Source organism: Ranitomeya imitator, chromosome 5 (genome assembly GCF_032444005.1).
Source record: "Ranitomeya imitator isolate aRanImi1 chromosome 5, aRanImi1.pri, whole genome shotgun sequence".
Taxonomy (NCBI): domain Eukaryota; kingdom Metazoa; phylum Chordata; class Amphibia; order Anura; family Dendrobatidae; genus Ranitomeya; species Ranitomeya imitator.
The window spans coordinates 244,535,923-244,558,089 of record NC_091286.1 but is presented as its reverse complement, the minus strand read 5'-3'; the positions used below and the strand labels follow the sequence as shown (position 1 = coordinate 244,558,089).

The window sequence follows — 22,167 nt, the reverse complement described above, 5'->3', positions numbered from 1 at the left end:
GGGGGGTGATCGGACAACGGGGGGATGAGCGGACAGCGGGGGGGGGGGGGGGGGGTGTGGTTCGGGTGGACAGGAGGATGGAGGGGAACGGAGGAGAGCATTTGACAGGACTGAGGACTGGAGGGGAGGCGATCGGTGGCAGTGGGGGGGGTCAGATCACGATCTCCAGCCATGGCTGATGCTATTGCAGCATCGGCCATGGCTGGATTGTAATATTTCACCAATTTTCATTGGTGAAATCTTACTATTGATCTGATTGAAAGTGAAACGTCACTTTCAACAGCCAATCAGAGCGATCGTAGCCACGGGGGGGGGGGGGCGTGGGGAAGGTTGAAGCCATCCCCCCTGGGCTAAAGTACCACTCCCCCTGTCCCTGCAGGCCGGGTGTAATTAGTTAACCCTTTCACCCGGCCTGCAGGAGCCCAATCCGGCCATGACGCATATGCTGCATCTTAGGTCGGATTGGCACGGGTTTTCATGACGCATACGGTGCGTCAAAGGTCGGGAAGGGGTTAATAAACGCCCCTTGTAAACACCTTGATGACTTGGGCCCCATATGCCTAACAATGAAATCGTGTTTACATATGTGCACAATATGGTAAGGCCACATCTAGAATATGGATCCAGTTTTGGTCTTCATATTTTGAAAAGGATATTCAGAAGTTAAGAATCAGCTCAAAGTCATGCAACTAGATTATCATAAATTATGGAAGGCCTATCATATGATAAGTTGGAAAAGTTGGACTTGATCAGCTTAGATATAAAGCATATAATTTATTCTTTCCAAAGATCATACAAAGGACAATAGGTGGAAGGGTGGATCTTTACAGTTATAGCACTCAGACTGTGGATTGCCCCATCGCAAGTAATGGCAGACACCAACAGCTTTTAAAAAAGGGCTGGATGTTTTCCTCTTCACAAATGGCATTGAGTTATGGCTAATCTAGTGACAAAATGTAATTGGTGGAGAAAGGTAGAATTTCATAGACCCAAGTCCTTTTTCAATCTATGTAACTATGTAATTCAATTGCATGTATTGAATATGCAAACTGTAAAAATGTAATATTACCCAAGGTTGACAGTTTGTTGCAATTATTCACAGATTAGACGAGTTTCTTTGTGACTAATACTTAAGCAGCACAAACCTCTTTCAAATGCATGCGAATGAAATTGTGGGGATTTCACACTGATTGAATGGTGCTTTCTTGCTTTAATAAGGAAGGATGCACAAGGTGTACAGCTTAAAAAAAGGCTGAAAGCTTCTTTCACTTGTGTGTAATCTGGATTCACAGGATTCGAGCCTTTGGTGGTCCATTGAAATAATTTATAATAGATGAACAGTGAAAACCACAAGGCACATCGTCTGAGTTTTATTATAAAAATAATCACACACATTTAAGCCCCTCAAAATACAAATAATTAAATATGACAAAGTTTTCATTACAAAGAGGACATATACAGAAATGGATACACTTTCATCTCAGAAAAGTTTTTAGGCCCGATTCATTTTGCATTTGCGCCTTTTTGTGTCTTGTTTTTGGTATTTTTCACCAGTATTTTGTGCCTTATGCTTGTTTTAATTTGCTCCCTTTTCGAAGTCTGTTTTATAGGTGTTCAACTGTTTTTTTTCTTTGTTATGTTAGTCATTGTGGGCAGGGATGGACTTTACATATGTTATTGACTTTTTCATCAACAAACTATTAAAAAATAGGGTCAGTACATTTTTACTGAAAAACGCCAGCCCTTCCAAAATTTTTTGCACGTTTTGCATCATTTTAGCAGAACGTGACCTTTTGAGCTAAAAAGATGCAAATGAAAAAAAAGGGTTAAAAAGGCCAAAATAGAAAGCATTTTATATATTTTGCGCAAAATTCAGGGATCATTTTGAAGGATATGGCGCAAAAAACAGCAATAAATACCACAAAACAAAAAAAGTGTGACAAAAAAAAAGCAAATGATGAACTGGGCCCTTATTGTTTAATAAAGTAAACTACGGATCAATGTTTTTTTTTTTTTTTTTAGGAACGATCGCAAACAGCCTCACAGTTGATCATCTAAAAAACAGCAAAATAATTTTTCCTTGTCTGACTCGAGATGGTCAGTCACACTAAATGCTTACAAGGTACAGTTTAATAAAAAAAAAACAGTGAGACCAATACACAGGCCCACATGAAAGTCATATTTCCAACAGGTTTCTAACCTAAATTCATGACCCCATAACCCCTATTGTGACAATTTTTCGGTTTAATCGAATCTTAAGGTTTAAAAGGGTGACAAATCTGGTCAATGTAGCAACTTATAAAATTCTTTCAGAGGATAACTAATAATGATCTGCTATTACTTCATCAATATGGTTTGGAAAGGTCAGATTTACAGGAATTTAAAAGAGCTCTCCGATACAAATTAGAATTTGCAGATAGATTTGCAAACCTACAATGCCTTCTGGTGAAAATTGAGCTTTAGTGGGTTGTCAACTATCTTTATTTTGACAAATGAATTGGGGACACAATAGATTCTCCTCGTCCTGGACTTGTTACTCTAGCCTTCCTCACCGATGACACAGCTCTCCTATCCACAAAATAACTGCTGACGAAAGAGCAACCTGTCCAATCGAAGAAGGCTTGTGGACTGGCTGGCTACATGCCTCTCCATCACTAGCCATTTTGGAGTACATGATTCCTATGCAGTCTGTAAGGAAGGCTAGAGTAACAAGTCCAGGAGGAGTTTCTGTAAAACATATATTAAATGCCTCAATATCATGTCCAACACATTTGTTTAAATAAAGATCGCCAACTCCTATAAAACATAGCCATGCACGTCTACTAGTACAACGGCAGTTATCACTCTTCCATACTTGTAGACTTCTCGAAATTAAAGGGAACCAGTCACCAGTTTTTTTCCCCAATATAAACCAGATATCTTACACTGTAAATGCCGCCTGTCACTTCCCTATAACAACTCTATGCAAGCCCTGCTGCCCCACATGCCACTAAAATAAAGCTTTAAACTTGTCCTGCTCAGTATGCTTATCGACATGGTTGGGTGGTGGTTCCGGGAAGAGATGGTGTGCAGAGAATGGTTCAGATACACCCGTACGACTGGCATACAGTTCAGGACTAGTTTAGAGGTATGCGGAGCAGCAGGGATTGGAGGGGTTGCAGGAAACGCATGAGAGATTTATAATGTGTTGCGGCCAGTGTATAACAGGAATACCTGCTGACTGGTTCCCTTTAAGAATAACTCCGTTCAAAATACTTTTGACATTTCATAGTAACAGGTCAGATGTTTTGGGCAGCACGGTGGCACAGTGGTTAGCACTGCAGCCTTGCAGCGCTGGAGTCCAGGGTTCTAATCCCACCCAGGACAACATCTGCAAAGAGTTTGTATGTTCTCTCCGTGTTTGCGTGGGTTTCCTCCGGGCACTCCGGTTTCCTCCCACATTCAAAAAGACATACTGATAGGGATTCTAGATTGTGGGCCCCATCGGGGACAGCGATGATATTGTGTGCAAAACTGTAAAGCGCTGCGGAATGTGTTAGCGCTATATAAAAAATAAAGATTATTATTATATAAAAATAAAGATTATTATTATTATCAGTTGGAGTCTCAGGGCCAAGACCATCACTAATCTCTGAAATTAAGTAGTTGAACCACTAAGTCTAGATAAGTCACAATGACAACTGAGGGATTCTGCCACTTTATTTTAACCATCAGTAGAAGCCTTAACCCCTGGTCCCCTCTCCTCCGACCCAAACTTCTGATATGTCACTATGATCTTACATTTTAAACCTCTTCCTTAACGTTTCTGTTTGGAGCCAATGCTAGTATAAAGTTGAAAATTAGATTACGAGCCCCAACAGGATGCAACAATTGGAATCAATCTTTCTAGGGCATTTTGGAGAAATGACAGCAGGAGAGTAATTTTATGATTAAAGATTGTATTATATTCTAATCAGTTCTCTTTTATAAAGCTCTAGGAAACAGGATATTTAATTTGAATCGATTTTAGACTCAATTATGTACTATATACTAGGGGATATTTTGAAGGAACCTTCCACCATAAAATGTTGTCCAATATACTGATATCATGTGATGGAACAGGGGAAGCTGAACAGAGTGAGAAAATGTTTTTGAAAAAGATTTTGGATAATGTGTCATTTATTCATGTAAATTCATGTTCATTCCTGGCTCAGAGTCTAGAAGGTATATCTATTCAGTGACTGCCAGCCTTCCTTGTATGAGCCTGCATAAATGACTGAATAGAACCAACTACTTGGATCTCCAAGCCAAAAATGAGTCTCTTTGAAAACAGTTACATACAGCATTGTAGATAAAATCTGTTCAGCTCGTGTACTATTAATTTGATGCAGGTAGATGACAGTCTTCATTTAACCCTCCGTCACATACAACTGATCTGACAGGCGCTTCTCTTTTACTTTCATTTCTCCTTCCTCACCAGATTGTGAGGAAACCCCCTCCCTCCAGGTAGTCTCCTGTCTCTTGAAGGTCTGTGAAACCTGATATTACAGTTGGATTTCAGAGCTTCAGGGGAGAGGATATAGCTGCACAGATCTCTCAGGCTCATTGTATGTGAATACGTCACATTCAGTAAGGTTGGTATTTTATGTTTTTATTCATCACAATAGTTTATTTAGCTTGTTTTATGAATGTATAGCACAAAATGTGAGGATATTTCATAGAAATAAGGGAGATTTTATAAAAGAAAGTGTGCTGCTCAGGCATATACAGTAGTTCCCTAACATATTCCTTCTCTTGCTTCAGATTATCTGCTGAAATGGAGAGGAAAATGTACAATTTATCCAAACAACTTGATGTTGAGGAAGTAACAAACATGCTGTTAGATGATAGAGACCTTACACTGAATGAGGATTTAGGAGAGGAAAGTGAGATTGATACTCATGATGATGTGGAAGAATGTGTCCTGGATTCTGAAACAGAGCAAGATGGTGACAGTGGTGAGGATGAAGAAGTTGGATCATATTATATTGGAAAAGATAAAAATACTAAATGGAACAAGAAGCCATTCCAGAAAAAACGTAGGGAACCTTTAAACATTATTACTCACCTTCCTGCAGTAATAGGAACTGCACGTAATGCAAAAACTGCAGTTGAATGCTGGAACAGTATATTTACAGATGACATTCTGGACTCTATTGTCACATATACCAACCAATATATAGACATTATAAAGGACAAGTACATCTGCAACAGAACCATCAAGCCCACAGATGAAATAGAACTGCGTGCTTTTTTTGGATTACTGTACCTTGCAGGAGCTTATAGGGCAAACAGACAAAGTTTGGAGGAACTTTGGGGTAAAGATGGGGATGGAGTTGAAAAATTTAGCCTTGTTATGTCCATAAACAGATTCAAGATTCTAATTCGTTGCCTTCGGTTTGACGACAGAACTACCCGAACCGAACGCAAAACACATGACCGACTTGCTCCAATTCGTGATATATTTCAAAGATTTGTTGTAAACTGTAAACAAAGTTATTACCCTGGAGAGAATCTCACTATTGACGAAATGCTCCCTGGTTTTCGTGGTAGATGTGCCTTTCGTCAATATATTCCATCAAAGCCAAACAAATATGGAATAAAAATGTATGCCCTTGTTGATGCCAGTAAGACCTACACTTACAACCTGGAAGTTTATGCAGGAAAACAACCAGAAGGTCCTTACTGTGTGAGCAACAAACCCATTGATGTTGTAAAAAGACTGGCTGAACCCTTATTTGGATCGGGTCGCAATATTACAGCTGACAATTGGTTTACAAGTTGTGATCTGATTGATTATCTGAAAATTCAGAAGCTGTCATATGTGGGAACTGTAAGAAAAAACAAAAGGGAATTGCCGCCACAGTTTGTAAGTGTGAAAGAGAGACAACAGTACAGCAGTATGTTTGCATTCCATAATGGAAAGGCTTTAGTTTCCTATGTACCACATGCCAAAAAAATCGTACTTCTTCTATCAACACTTCATGATGATGCTGCCATCGATCCTGGGACTGGGGCAGAAAAAAAACCGGAGATAATTACATTTTACAATGCCACCAAAGGGGGTGTGGATACAGCAGATCAGATGTGCTCCACTTTCAACGTCAGCAGAAACATCAAACGCTGGCCAATGGTCATATTTTTTGCTATGTTGAATTTGGGTGGTATAAATTCACAAGTAATTTATCTTGAAAACAAGCTTGAACCACTCCGTAGACGATTGTATCTGAAAAAATTGGCCCATGAACTAGTACTTGGAGAGCTACGCAGGAAAAGCGTGAAAACAATCGGTATCCCCTCTCGCCTTCAAGTTCAGCTCAAAAGGTTCCGCCCAGAAGATGATGGTGAAAAGTCACCATCTGCACCACCTCACAAAAGAAGGAGATGCACCACCTGCCAAACGGAAAGCGGAACCAGAAGGCTTTCAAATTATGAATGTCTCAAATGTCATAAAGCAATTTGCCTGACACATGCAAAAATGGTGTGTAATTCTTGCTATTTGCTCTGCAAGTGTGACTTTTCTGGGGAAACCTCAGCATCTACTTCTGATTGAATATGTTTTTAATAGTACTTAAGGTACCTTAAAATTAAGTTTGTGTTCAAAAATTTTCTTTGTACATTTTTTTTGAGAGAGTCGAACTGGGGACTATTTGGCGGGAGTTTTGAAAAGTTTGTATTTCATAGTTATTAGTTTTATGTTAAGTAAATGTTTTTTTTTGCAACTGATTATGTGTAGTCTCTTTTATTACATCCCTATGAAGGTCACTGATCACTTTTAGAGCACTGAAATTGCAAACATTAGATATTATAGGTATTTTTACAGCAGGCGCCTGACAGGCACATTGTATGTGAACTCGTTAGTCCGAATATTGTATGTGATGGAGGGTTAACATGAAAATTTCCCTGTATGACTCAGATACGGAGCATTGTTACAAACGCAATAAATGGCCATTTTTTGGATTGGGTTCCTTCACACACATTTTTCAGAACTTTTACATGCTAGTTAAAAAATGCCATGCCTTTCAAAATGTTTACATCATGGTGTTTTTTTGTATTTTTAGCAATTTTTATTTTTTTTACTTTAAAAATACCCAAACAAACAGTGAATGTTACCAAGTCCTACAATGAAGCAATACCCATTAGAAATCTCTCGGCGCTCTCCCATACACCAGGGCACTTAGGTTCTCTATGCTAACGCCATCCCCAGACATATCTGGTGGAGGCTCATCTCCAGGAGAACAAGGCCATCAACATGAATCCTGACAATCAATTGTTCCCAGCCCGTCATACATTAGATTGTTCAAACCCATTGACATTGGGGGCGTTTGGCAAACATTAGTGCAATGTGTATGGGGGGGCCTTATGAGGAATGGAAAAAAGAAATCATCAGAAAAGGAATCATATACCCAGAATATTTAACAGCTTGGTATCACCAAGAAATCCAGGAGCCAGGGAACCAGACATCCTCCTTTGGTAACCTTAGTGATACAGAAAAATCATAACATTTCAGATGTGTAGGGCATTTATCAAGCCATAAAAAGGAGATGCATTTCGGCTTTTTTTATGGGTTGATGAAGGCTCTTTGTGGCCAAAACCTCATTTTTCTGTTCCCATAAAGTTACCAAAGGAGGACATCTGGTGCCCTGGTTCCTGGATTTCTCTGCATTGCTACATCCTTGTGGAGTGGTGCAGGGGACTCATCTATTGCAAGTATAACTTGGTATGACCAGCATCAGCAGGGTATTAAGCATAAAAAAAAAAAAAAAATTAATAGTGCCTAGAAAAGCACTGCAGAAGACTGCAAACTGCTGTGTGTGAATGCAGCAGAAAAATTGTTGAAGCATAAAAATGATCTCCGAATGCCATCACTCAAATCCATAGCTACTAAGAAGGAATCTATGCTCACAATGGACCTTAGAAAGTGTGACAGCTCAAATGATGACTAACCATCTTATGATCAGAAGTTTTTGGGAGCCAAGGATCGATAATCCAAGGGTTAAAGAAAACCAAGTATTTAGTATCACTGTATACAATTGATTGCTGCAAATGTCTGTCCGTGACATGTATGTTATCATTGCCTGTTTCAGGTTACGCCCAAAATGTATTTCTATCTTCTGTTTACAAAAAAAATGCAGTCCTCATACACAAAACGATAGGGGGAAAAAAAAAAGTATTTTATGGTATTGTTAATGAAGTTTAAAATGTAAAAAACCAACAAGGTTACTACTGGGATATAAGCTACAAAATATACAAAAATGATATCAGTCCAGGAACGGTTAAGGTTTGGTCAAGGCAACAAACCATTTCCAGCTCCATCACAGTGTCTACTTAATTCCGGTGTGACGTCCCATGGCAGCTTTCATTGCGTGACAGGCAAGTTGACATTTACAGGCACCTGGTTAGCCTGAGGGGTTGGAGATCCACTGGTAACTGGAGGTGGAGGTGCACTGGCCGGTTCCTGTTTGCTAATGTGAGTGATGAAACGCAAACGCAACTTTAAAGCTGGCCGCAGGCTGAAGATTATTTTTTCAACCTAAAAAAAAAAAATATAAAATTACAAGACTGTCAGCAAGTCAAATATGAAAATAAAAAGGTCTTAGGAGGAACGTATTCCTTTTTTTTAACCCCTTCCTGCATTTTTTTTTTGTTATTTTGACCATTTCTCATTTTCAGAAAATAAATTCAAAATTTATTGCTTGGAACTTTGGAGACATTTCAGTAGTTTATAGAATAAAAGAAAAATTTCCATATATTATTTTTCCCCCCACAAAAACACAGTTTTAGCCCCAATTTTTATTTTTTTTATTTTCACGATAGCGGGAGACAATGGAACGCAGAATTTGTTGTACAGTTTTTCCTGAGCAAATAGATACCCCATATGTGAGCAAAAACTACTTTTGAGGCACAATGCAGAGCTCAGAAGGGAAGAGGCACCATATTGGAGTTCACATTTTGCTGGAATGGTTTGATTGTAGCATGATACACTTGAAGAAACCCTAAGGTACCAGAACAGCAGAAACCCCCATAAGTGACCCCCATTTAACAAACTACACCTCTCAATGAATTCATCTAAGCGTCTAAGGGTGCAGTCATCATATTGACACCACAGGTGGATAACAGAATTTTATATTATTGGGAATTTGTTTGATTGTTTTTTTTTTTTTTAGAACCAAGGCACTGTTCCACTTAAGGCCCCTTCACATTAAGCGACGCTGCAGCGATACCGACAACGATCCGGATCGCTGCAGCGTCGCTGTTTGGTCGCTGGAGAGCTGTCACACAGACCGCTCTCCAGCGACCAACGATGCTGGTAACCAGGGTAAACATCGGGTAACTAAGCGCAGGGTCGCGCTTAGTAACCCGATGTTTACCCTGGTTACCATCCTAAAAGTAAAAAAAACAAACAGTACATACTTACCTACCGCTGTCTGTCCCCGGCGCTGTGCTCTGCACTCCTCCTGTACTGTCTGTGTGAGCACAGCGGCCGGAAAGCAGAGCGGTGACGTCACCACTCTGCTTTCCGGCTGACCGACGCTCACAGCCAGTACAGGAGGAGTGCAGAGCACAGCGCCGGGGGACAGACAGCGGTAGGTAAGTATGTAGTGTTTTTTTTTTTACTTTTAGGATGGTAACCAGGGTAAACATCGGGTTACTAAGCGCGGCCCTGCGCTTAGTTACCCGATGTTTACCCTGGTTACCAGTGAAGACATCGCTGGATCGGTGTCACACACGCCGATCCAGCGATGTCAGCAGGGAGTCCAGCGACGAAATAAAGTTCTGGACTTTCTTCAGCGACCAACGATCTCCCAGCAGGGGCCTGACCGTTGGTCGCTGTCACACAACGATTTTATTAACGATATCGTTGCTACGTCACAAAAAGCAACGATATCGTTAACAATATCGTTATGTGTGAAGGTACCTTTAGTTTATGTCTGGTTTTACCAATGTACCTGTGATCATTGCTGTGGGACTTTCTAAAGCGGTTTGGAAATCATGGCTAAACTAACATAGCAAATCCACTTTTAACCACAGGTCCCTGGAATTCTAGTTTTGTACACATGTTGGAATAGGAGGCACAGTCTACTCCGCCTAACCCATCCCCTGTACTCTGGTGATGCTTTGAGAGGCTCACTAATTAATGTTGACTTACTTGATCTTTTATGCTGTCTCCGGTAAACATGTATTTCATATGATACAGAAAGTCACATATGGGATCCATGAAATTCAGGTGTATGCTGCACTGATCCACGTTCAGCAGCATTTCATAGAATGCCACGCCAATCTAACAAAAGGGAACAGAATTGGTACAACATTAGGAAGAGTGCAATAAGTTAGTTATTAAAGTAGAAACTGTTTAAGAAAACAGGCTCCACAGTGAAACGTTACTATAAAGATGGGATGATTCATTTACCAACGATGGGACAGAATAACACCCTAAAACCATTTTCTGGCATTTAACTAGACTGAGGACAATCGCACAACACAAAATGTTAATCATATAACGATGGAAAAAACATCAATACTAATTATCTTGTGCACACTGCCCAAATGTCCAGTGAAAGACCACAGAAGTGTTGGATATTTGCAATGACCTGAAAATAATCCTCATGGGAAACATTTTCGAAAACAGACAAAGCATTCCAATAGTGTAAAATATTAGAAAATTGGTTGCACTAGCACTTTACTTCTAAAACCACAAGGATATTTTTTTAAGACGCATATAATGTTGTAACCCCTTCAGGCCGCAGCCCATTTTCGTTTTTTCCTCTCCTCGCAGCCCATACTTCTTATTTTTCTGTCCACAGACATCTGAGGACTTCTTTTTGAGGGACAAGTGAAATTTTTTTTCCCGTTTTTGATTATACTATGTGGTAAAATGATTGGTGTCATTCAAAAATTCAAAGTGCGGTGAAATTGTGAAGAAAAAAAAAAAAAACAGTTCTGACTGATTTTTGGAAATTATTTTTACGGTGTACATTTTGTGGTAAAAATGACCATGCAATATGACTCTCCTCATCAATACGATTACGGCAATACCAAATACGTCCATCTTTTTTATTATTTTAATGGTGAAAAAACAATTTTAAGTTTGTAAAAAAACATTTTTGGCATTGTGTTGTTATTTTCTGAGAACCAGAACATTTTTATTTTATTTTTTTTCGATGGAGCTGTGTGGTGGCTTATATTTCAGGGCGAGACGACATTTTTATTAGTAACATTTTCGGATAGATGTCACAGCATTTTTGTGGAATTGTGGCCACCAAAAAAAAACAAGCAAACGTACTTGTGACGTTCTTGAATTTTTTACCCCATTTACAATGTTTACCGAATGAGTTAATTTATTTTATATTGATAAAATGGACTTTTCTGAATGTGGCAATACCAAATGTGTGTACTTTTTTAGATATATCCATTTGCACTGGGGGAAAAAGTGGTGAATTGAACTTTTATATTTTCACCTTTTTTTTTTTTAATTGTTTTTCAACTGATTTGGATAGCCCCTTAGGGGGCTTGAAGATGCAATCAGCCGATTAGTTGTGCTATATGCAGCGATGCCTCAGCATCACTGCATTTTGCAGAAATCGGAGTCTCAGTCTGCGCGAGTCTACTCCATATAACTTACTTGCGACTTGCGCCGTATGGAAAACAGTGTATGTCGTAAAGGGGTTAATTTTCTTGAGGTGTATGCCATTTCTGCAAGTGCTTCTCAGAAAGACGTGCGGTAGGCACATCTGAAGGAGAGCTCTGTCAATTAGCAGCTCTACTTCCTTCAGGGTCCAAGTGACACCACGATTTAGAGGCGCTCTACCTCTCTTGGTATTAAAAAGACTTATATTCGTCAATTAATGTCAGCTGCGATTCGAGACCCTCACCAATAAAACGAACAATTAGAACAAGGTATAGTTTATTTGCTCTCACTTGTGGGCATTATTAGCCATTACCATCGGGTGGGGCACCGTGCATGTGCACTAATATTTTGTACTAAAAACAGCTTTAGGGTAGGTTTCCAAGGTCAGTATTTGCTGCGGTTGGACGCTGTATACAGCTGCAGCGTCCAACCCGCAGCAGCCAGGTGTTACAGCATAGTGGAGGGGGTTTCATGAAATCCCATCTCCACTATGTGTGCAGGGACGCCTCCGGCATCCCTGGGTAACCGGACATGTGGCACGTCTTTCCAGACCGGAGGATGTACATTTATCTTGCGGAGACGCTCCGTCTCCGCAAGATAAAGTCACCCATACAATGTATAGGATGCGGTGATTCCGCACGGTTCAATGAACACATGCGGAAATCACCGCGCGTACAAAAGCCAGCAGCTTTGGACGGAGTGGACACGTTCTGCGTCCAAAGTGCTGCCAATATGGACCGTAGAAACATACCCTTAGAGGCCCACTCGTTCACAAAATCAGCAAGGATGCCAGTTCTCCAATAAAATGACTTAAGACCTACATCAATTTAATACAAATGGGATTTAAAAAAAAACAACTCCATAATTAGAAGTGCTTAGAAATGTGGCAGCGCAAAAGGTAAATTTCGTAAATGTGTCCCTGCTGTACAATGTACAACTAGATGTGTCCGACCAAGTAGAGGTGCTACAGCTAATGGGCAAGCATTCTCAGCTTCTGATTAGGGAGTGGAAACATAAGGGAACATACGGATGTCAGGAGCAAGGACTATCGGCTTCTTTTTTTGAGTGTGGCAACACATTTTTCTGACTGTTAAGTTTTATCAGAGGAGGCGAGTATGTGTTCTTCCACTGGTCCTTTGCGCTCATAAATCAAGTCAGTGAAGAGCTCAGCAACCAGATGGACACTTAAATTCAGCACACAACCCATTACATTGACACCTGAGACGACACAGTGCAACACCAAATCAAACAACGTTACTCCTCTCCCTGGTTGTTCTTTTCATCCCAGGACCAATCACACATGCTATTTTACTAGAGACAGGCTTCTTCACTGTGGGGCTGCACTCAGTTAGGTCACAGGTTTCATTAGAATAAGCGGTTTGCTCAGTTTAGGTACCTTGTCTGGCCGCTGAGCTTTTCACTGACAATTTAAAATACAAAAAAAAACAAAACACTATACCTCACATTAAGTAGCGACTGGTAAGAGCCCCTGCCATGGAATCAGTATAATCACTTAGGCTTTCTCCCTTGTCAGAAGCTGTGTATGCACGATTATAAGCTAACACACACCGTTACACAATATATAGCCAGGGTGTCCGTATAAGATCTCAGTACAGGAACATTAAAAAAAAAAAAAACAAAACATCCAATTGTGGACCTTCCAAAATCTAATAGTTAAACGTTCTTTTGTTCGTAGCACAACAACTGAATTACAGAGTGCTCATGCTTATAAACCATTACCTCTATCATGCACCTAGTCCTTTCTTGTTGAAAGCGCTGCAGAAACGGTCCTACCAAGTGGTACACATACAGTAACTGGTACTCGGTTTTGACTATTGGTATGAGACCTTCAGAGAGGAACCTACAAGAAAGAAAGAAAAAAAAAAACAAAAACAAACAGTATAGGAATGTTAATTGTTACATACAAAGAAGCCATCTGTGACAGGCATTACCAGTAACACAATTCTCAAAAAAAGTAAATCTCGAGATCATACTTCGGAATGAGAGATAGCTGCCCAATGCTTGAGTGGTGCCACACAGCATGTGCCAGCGCCAGTGTGTAACTGCAGCTCATCTCAGAGTATGCCTTGTGACATGCTGTAAAGTCAAAAAGTTGGAAAGGGTAATCGACCCAGGCAGTCTCCGATGTCAGGCAAGGACTGTTGAGTACGCCGATAATTCTGTCATGGAGAACAATCCAGTAAGGTTCCTAAAATACAAATAAAATGTAGAAAATTACTACATAATAAAGGAATGCACAATAAAGCTAAAAATACAAAAACAACATTATGCACGGTCTTCAATACAGGAGAGCGGATAAGTGTCTAATTACTGTGGTCCCAGCAATCACAAGAATGATACCCTGCTCAAAAAAAACAAAAAAAAAAACGAAGGGAACACTTAAACACAATGTAACTACAAGTCAATAACACTTCTGTGAAATCATCCTGTCCAGTAAGGAAGCAACACTGATTGTGAATCAATGTCTCCTGCTGTTGTGCAAATGGAACACAGACAAAAGGTAGAAATGATAGGCAAATAGCAAAGACAACCCCTGTAAAAGGAATGGTTCTGCAGGGGGGTGACCGAAGACAATTTCTCTGTTCTCAACCTTTTCGGTAACTTTTGCATTTTGTCATTGCTCTCACCCTTAGGCTGCCGTCACACTAGCAGTATTTGGTCAGTATTTTACATCAGTATTTGTAAGCCAAAACCAGGAGTGGGTGATAAATACAGAAGTGGTGCATATGTTTATGTTATACTTTTCCGCGATTTGTTCCACTCCTGGTTTTGGCTTACAAATACTGATGTAAAAACAGGATTTTTGGTTGCTTACCGTAAAATCTGATTCTCGGAGCCTTCATTGGGGGACACAGGAACCATGGGGTGTATGCTGCTGCCACTAGGAGGCTGACACTATGCAAATTAAAAAGTTAGCTCCTCCTCTGCAGTATACACCCTACCGACAGGAAGTAGGATATTCAGTTAGTGAGAAAGCAGTAGGAGAAGTAACGTGTAAAAGAGAAAGAATAATAATAATATAATAATAATAAACTTTATCTACATAGCGCCAACAAATTCCACGGCGCTCCATAGATTAACAGTTTCAAACACTCAAAAAGTGTTCAAACAACTCAAAAGTATACAGTAAACAGAGCTGTTCAACTTGGGAGGGTGCTGTGTCCCCCAATGAAGGCTCCGAGAAACAGATTTTACGGTAAGCAACCAAAAATCCTGTTTTCTCTATCGCCTTTCATTGGGGGACACAGGAACCATGGGACGTCCCAAAGCAGTCCCTGGGGTGGGAAAAACATACTTCCATCAGGTCCGAGGACTCACCACTGCCGCCTGCAGGATCCTTCTGCCCAGGCTGGAGTCTGCCGTAGTTCGGCGAAAACATGTGGATGGAAGACCAGGTTGCCGCTTTGCAAAGCTGTCGGCGAAAGCCCTGTGACGTACCGCACTGGAAGCGCCGACTGCCCGGGTAGAGTGAGCCTTTATCTCAGGAGGGGGCACTCTGTTCTTGACCCGGTAAGCTCCCAAAATTGCCGTTCTAATCGAGCGAGCAATAGTCGCCTTGGAAGCCGGCAGGCCTCTACGCACGCCATCAGGGATGGCGAACAGAGAATCCATCTTTCGGAAAGCGGCCGTGCTAGCCAGGGAGAAACTCACTGCCCTGACGAGGTCCAGCCTGTTCCACTATCGCTCCAGAGGATGATTCGGAGCTGGACAAAGGAAGGTAGAACGATGTCCTCGTTGAGGTGGAAAGATGAAAACCACCTCGTGAAAAGAAGGAAGGCGGAGGCCTGGGACCACCTTGTCCTTGTGGAAAATCAAGAAAGGAGGTCGGCAAGAAATGGCCGCCAACTCAAAAACGCGGCGGATCGAAGCGATGGACCTGAGAAAAGCCACCTTCCGAGATAGAACTGACAGGGAAAAACTCCCTGAGAGGCTCAAAGGGGAAACCCCTAAGAACAACCAACACAACCTTTAAATCCCATGAATCCACAGAGGCCCTGTACGGAGGGACAGCGTGGGCTACTCCTTGAAGGAAGGTCTTAACCTGTGGCTGAGAAGATAATGTCTTCTTAAAGGGAAGAAGAGCGCAGGAACCTGGCCCTTTAGGGAATTGAGAGCGAAGCCCGAATCCAGTCCTGCCTGAAGGAAAACCAAATGGAAGGCAGGGAAAAGGACATAGGTGAAAAGCGGTTGGGCTCGCATGAACGAAAGTCTTCCGGGTACGATAGTAGAACCTGGAAGACAACGAAGGCTTCCTAGCCTGGATTGTAGTGTGACTCGACCGGGACGAAAGGACAGACGCTCTTATAACTGTGGAGTCCACAGCCATGCCGTAAACTGAGCGACCGATAATTCGGGTGGCAGATCAGACCCTGGAGGCCAAAGCGTAGACGCCCACGCGGGAGGGTCCCGAGATCTGGAGACGAACCAAAGGAACCTTCCTGTTCCTTCGGGACGCAGAGAGGTCCACGTCCGGAGTCCCCCATCGAAGACAAATCTGATGGAAGACCTCCTGATGCAAGGACCATAACCCTGCCGCGAGACCCTCGCAGCTGCGGAAGTCGGCGGCCCAATTGTCCGTGCCGGGGATATGCACCGTGGATATCACCAGAACCATTGCCTCTGCCCAGAGGAGGATCTTGGATACCTCGGCCAAGGAGCTCCGAGTCCCCCCTTTATGATTGACATATGCCACCTCCATGGCATTGTAGACCCCTGAGAATCCTTCCCTAGTGACGAGGGAAGAGAAAGATGGCCCGAAGCTCGAGGATGTTGATCTGCGGAAGAGACTCCTGCGCCGACCAACGACCCCAAGCAGTCAGATGGCGAAACACAGCGCCCCAGCCAAGCAGGCTGGCGTCCGTCGTCACCACTTGCCAAAGAACTGGAAGGAAGGACATGCCCTGGGAGATGAGAGGTGACGTCAGCCACCAGCTGAGGGACCCTTGACTCGGGAAGAGAGTCGGATAGGACGATCCAGGGACAAGACAGCCCTGTCCCACTGTGACAGAATGGCCTGCTAAAGAGGTTGAGAGTGAAATTGGGCAAAGGGGATTGCTTCGAAAGTCACTACCATCCTGCCCAGAAACTTCATGGGTGATCAGAAGAAGGGAAGCCGAGGACCCTAAAGCAAGGGTACATCCCGACGAAGGATGGACCTCTTGTCCTCGGGAAGGAAGACTTTGGTCTGACGAGTGTCGAAGAGCATGCCCCGAAAAACGAGGCGCTGGGAAGCAACAAGACAGGATTTCTTCATGTTGACAAGCCACCCGAAGCGGACTAGGGTGTAGAGGACGATGGACAGGCTCTGGTGAGCCTGAGAAAAATGGGGACGGAGCCTAGAAGAGGATGTCGCCGAGGTACAGAAAAAAAAATAATAAGCCTCTGACCATCAAGATGGCTATCAGCGCCGCCATGGTCTTCGTGCAAACCCTGGAAGCGGTTGCGAGAGCGAACGGCAGGGTGAAGAACTGAAAATGGTCCTGGAGCACCACAAAGCACAGGAATCTGTGATGTTTTGGGAAAATCGAGACATGAAGGTAGGCGTCCTGAATTTCTATGGAACACAAAAGTTCTCGAACCTCCATGGAAGCAATTACTGAACGATGGGAATCCATCCTTAAGAGTCTCAGACAAACTCTCCAGTTCAGCAATTTGAGATCCAGAATGGGACGAAACTTGCTTTTTTTTTTTTTTTTCTTTTTATTTTCTTCTTCTTCTTTCAGTACCACAAAAGATTGGAATAGCAACCAGTGAACCGTTCTTTTTCTGGGACGGGAACTATTACTCCGGCTTTGAGGAGAGAAGCGGTGGCTGCGAAGAAAACCCGGAACTAGAACGGGGACTCTTGGGGTCGGGATCCGAAGAAACGATCCCTGAGTTGTGAAACGAACTCTATTTTGTATCCCGAGGATACAACTTCCCTGACCCATGCGTCCTCTGCTGAGGGGATCCAGACATCCCTGAAGAAGGGAAAACCGCCCATCCTGGGAAGTGGGCTGGCGTCTTGCTGTGAGTCATGCCGAGGTGGATCCTCCAGTCCTAGCCCTGGAGGATCTACCCTGGGAGTAGCGGGAGCGCCAGGAAGGCGTGTGGTCTGAAGGAAACAGTCTTCTACTCTTGACGTGCCTGTAGCCTCTGTTGCTGCGGGGAAAAGGAGTTTGACGCCACGAAGCGACGTAAAGGCCGAAAGGACCGAAATTGCCGTCTAGGAGGGGGGCGACGAGGTGTAGACTTGTGCCCCCCGGTAGCGTCCTAATGATTTGGCCCAACTTAGAACCAAAGCGACGTGAACACTGAAAAAGGCAGGCTGGTAAGGGACTTTTTGAAGACAAATCCGCCTGTCAGGCCTTGAGCCAAACGGACTGACGGATGGCAACGGCATTGCTGGACACCTGAGCCGCAAAAGACGCGGCATCCAGGGAAGCGGAGACCAAGTATTCACCCGCATGAGAAAACTGGTTGGCAAGCTCCGCCAGCTGTCCAGGAGGGCCCCGTCCAGAATGCTCCGACGGAGTTGTGTGACCTTTGGATATGGATAATGAAACCCAAGTATAAGCAATGGCCGGGCAAAAATAGACGCAGCCGATTCGAAAGCTGAGCTCGCAAAGGATTCTGACTCTATAGTTAGAATCTTTCAGAGATGCTCCGCCAGATAGCGGGAGGACCGTGTTGGAGGACAGAGTCCAATAAGTGGTGAACTCCAGAGAAAAGGGATATAAAAAACGCCAAGGCGCTTTCCTCTCTGAAAGCGGCTGGTCGGATTCTCTTTTTCTCTCGTCAGGGCCTTCTCGAATTCAGGGTGAGAAGCGAAGACCTTGGAAGGTGGCTTCGACCGTCTAAACGAAACCGCCTGATCCGCGCATTCCGTAGAGCGATCTTTGATGCCACGGGTCTGGTTGATTGCTCCAATGAGGCTCTGAACCATATCCCTCATGTTAGCGATTTGGTCAGAATGCAGCTCCAAAACGTCCCTCTGAAGGTGCATCCGAAAACGCCTCGCCTGACTCGGGAGAGGATCGGGAAGAAGCTGACCGCTGAAATGGGCCGTGAGGAGAGATGGAACGGGAAGAGGAGTCGCAATGGCGCTCCGGTCTGGACCTCTTTAAGGCCTATCCTGGTAGGCTCAGACGGGGCTACTTGTGACCCGCTGGCTACTGCGGAGGTCTGCCAAGACAATCTATCCAGAACGGACACCGGGGTCTGGGATACCCTGGTGAGATCCGCCACAGATTGAGACAGAGAGGAAGCCCACCCTGGGATAGGGTCCTCACTCTCTCGGGGCAGAGGGGGGGGGGAGCCCAGAACGATGTGGGATCGCTGCAGTCCTGACAGGTGGGAGAGGACTGACCTAAGGGGGAACCTGCCCTTACAGGAGAGCACAAAAGGTGCCTGACTAAAGCAGAGGAAGGGTATTGGTCTGCAGTGCAGAGCTACTCACGGAAGATGTCCTGTGGATAGCTTCGGCTGTAGGAGGAGGTCGGCAGGGAAGGCAGGTCCTGTAAGAAATCACCGCTGGGTCCACACGCCGGGAGTGGTGTAAGGCCCCGCACTCTGAAGTCCGCAGCATGAGCCAAGAAGCGCCGAAAGCAGCCGGCGCTGAAGCTGCATGATTGAGAGTACAAAGATGGCGCCGGCCGCAGTCTGTGCTGAGGCCAAGAGGAGTGGGCGGGGAAGACGCGGGAGAAAAGCCCGCCGGAAAGAGGACGGGGGCGGAGCCATAACGCCGCACTAGGCCCCGACCGAAGCCGGGGCCTAAATTAGCTCCCGGTGGCCGTCGGGAATGGAAACCGCGGCGTGGAGGCCCCGCAAGGCTAGCCCACCCGACGGAGAGAGCGGGGGCTAGAGTCACTGCGGCGCGGTCTGTGCCTAGGCCAGGGAGTGGCTGGGGCAAAGCGCCGGAGAGAAGGGGGAAAACACGGGAGAAAGACCCGCCGGAAAGAGGATGGGGCCGAAACGCCGCACTAGGCCCCGACAGAAGCCGGGGCCTAAATTAGCCCCCGGTGGCCGGCGGAAAAGGTCCAGGCCCCGACCGAAGCCGGGGCCTGGATTAGAGCCTGGTGACCGCTGTGGGGGAGAGACGCCGTGGAAACCTTACAAGGCCCCGACGCTACCGCCGCAATGAACCCCTTCTCTGGTGGACCCATGTGCCGCACAAGGGAAGTTGAAGAGAGATCCAGGGTGAGGTAAGAGCCCTGGACCCCAAACTGTGGGACACAGTGACTTCCCCATAAAACAACCCCTGAGCCCCACTCTTAGATTGCTAGACAGGGGAGAAAATACTCACCTTTCTTCATCTGTATACTTACCCTTGAATGATCTGGGATGGTATGGGGAAAATACTAACCTCAAACCTCCCACGCCGGTACTAACCTGAAGAGGAATGAGACGTCCAGGAGCTGATGGACGTCCTCGTCTCCGCAACCGACAGGCTCTGGTGGGCGAGTGGGTGGGGGACGGAGCCAGGACCGGACTTCTGAGCACGCTTGTGTGCTAGGATCTTGGTCCTGGAGAGGGATCTATGAGGATACGGGGTGGCAGTACACACCGTACTCACAGTCCGTATTGTGGGACTACAGGTGTGACTGTTCACCCTGTATCCCTCCGGAAAACCTGAAAAGAAAATGACGTACATTGAGGTAGATAAGGGTCTAATGAAAGACCCGTGTCCACCTCCTACTGACACTAAGCTAAACTGAATATCCTACTTCCTGTCGGTAGGGTGTATACTGCAGAGGAGGAGCTAACTTTTTTATTTGCATAGTGTCAGCCTCCTAGTGGCAGCAGCATACACCCCATGGTTCCTGTGTCCCCCAATGAAAGGCGATAGAGAAATACTGACCAAATACTGCTAGTGTAACGCAGCCTTAGAGGTAGCATGAGGCTGTGTCTACAACTCACAGAAGTTGCCCAGGTAGTGCAACTAATCCAGGATGGCATATCAATGAGAGTTGTCGCAAGAAGGGTAGCTGTGTGTCACCAGTGTCCACAGCATGGCACAGATACCAGGAGACAGGCCAGTACAGCAGGAGATGTGGAGGAGGCCGTTGGAGGGCAACAACCCAGCAGCAGGACCGCTACCTCCTCCTTTGTGCAAGAAAGAACAGAAGTACCAGAGCCCCACAAAAGAACTCCAGCAGGCCACTAACACCCATGTGTCTGCTCAAATGGTCAGAAAGACTCCATGAAGGTGGTATGAGGGCCTGACGTACACAAGTGTTGTGCTTACAGCCCAACACCGTGCATGATGATTGGCATTTGCCAGAGAATACCAAGATTGGCAGATTCACTATTGGCGCCCTGTGCTCTTCACAGATGAGAGCAGATTCCCAATGAGCACATGTGAAAGACATGTGATAGTCTGAGACGCAGTGGAAAACGTTCTGCTACGTGCAACATCCTCAAACAAGACCGGTTTAGCAGTGAGTCGGTAATGGTGGGCATTTCTTTGGAGGGCCGTACAGCCCTCCATGTACCAGGATGAGATCCTCAGACCCATTGTGAGAAAATATGCAGGTGCAGTGGGCCCTGGGTTCCTTCTGATGCATGAAAATGTTAGGAATCATATAGCTGAAGTAAAATGTGTCAGCAGTTATTTGTATGATGAAAACACTGATGATATGGACTGGTGTGCCCATTCCCCAGACCGAAATCCAACTGAATACATCTGGGACATCATGTCACATTCCATCCACCAATGCCACGTTGCAGCACAGACTGTCCAGGAGTCGAGATGGGCGGACACCTGGATGTTCGGGTTCAGTAGGTTCAGCTGAACAGTTACAAAAACTTTGGGTTCGGGTACCAGAATAGTACCCAGACCCCATTCACTTGAATGGGGGGCCTAAACATCCAGTGTTTGCCGTGCTGTCATGTGCATGACGGCATGGCAAACACTGCTTCTGATCGGCAGCAAAATCATCCCTGCCAGCCAAAAGACAGCGTGAGCGCTAACCTGTGATCAGAGGTATACAGTTTACATCCTGTCACTGGTGTCAAGAGGATGGGACTACAGCTGCCATCATCCGACACCTGCTGCCGCTAATAACAGCGAGAGCAGGAGCGGCTGATGGGGCGATTCATTAGGCGGCTCCTGCGCTGTAAAGAATTGAAAAAAAACAAAAAAACCTGGCATCGGTTCCCTTGTATTTTTGATAACCAGCCAGGCAAAACTCACAGCTGGGGGCTGCAACTCAGCTGTCTGCTTCAACAAGGTTGGTTATCAAGAATAGAGGGGCCCTAACGTCGTATTTATTTAATTAAAAAAAAAAACGCAAGCCACCCACCCCCCTCCATTTTTGACAATTAGCCTTGCTAAAGCGGACAGCTGGGAGCTGGTATTCTCAGGCTGGTAAGCAGCCATGGATATTGCCCCCCTCAGCCTAATAATAGCAGCCCGCAGCGGGCCGAGAAAAGGAACATCTATTAGATGCGCCAATTCTGGCGCTTTGCCCGGCTCTTCCCACTTGGGGTTCATATTTGTGGGGGTTGATGTCACCTTT

General features: G+C 44.6%; 1 protein-coding gene across 2 annotated transcripts in view; it reads right to left on the bottom strand.

Annotated features, from left to right (window-relative positions):
• Window positions 1-7,776: 7,776 nt before the first annotated feature.
• The window catches only part of MED23 (mediator complex subunit 23), a 211,329-nt gene continuing 196,938 nt past the window's right edge, over window positions 7,777-22,167 (bottom strand). Inside the window, exons 26-29 of one of the 2 annotated variants that reach the window (XM_069726015.1) lie at window positions 13,642-13,856; window positions 13,388-13,508; window positions 10,169-10,300; window positions 7,777-8,551 (exon numbers count right to left, since the gene is read on the bottom strand). In XM_069726015.1, the coding sequence (XP_069582116.1) occupies window positions 8,378-8,551; window positions 10,169-10,300; window positions 13,388-13,508; window positions 13,642-13,856 (642 nt within the window). In that variant the 3' untranslated portion in view covers window positions 7,777-8,377. The remainder of the gene's footprint in view (window positions 8,552-10,168; window positions 10,301-13,387; window positions 13,509-13,641; window positions 13,857-22,167) is intronic. The other variant, XM_069726014.1, reaches the window with a different exon arrangement.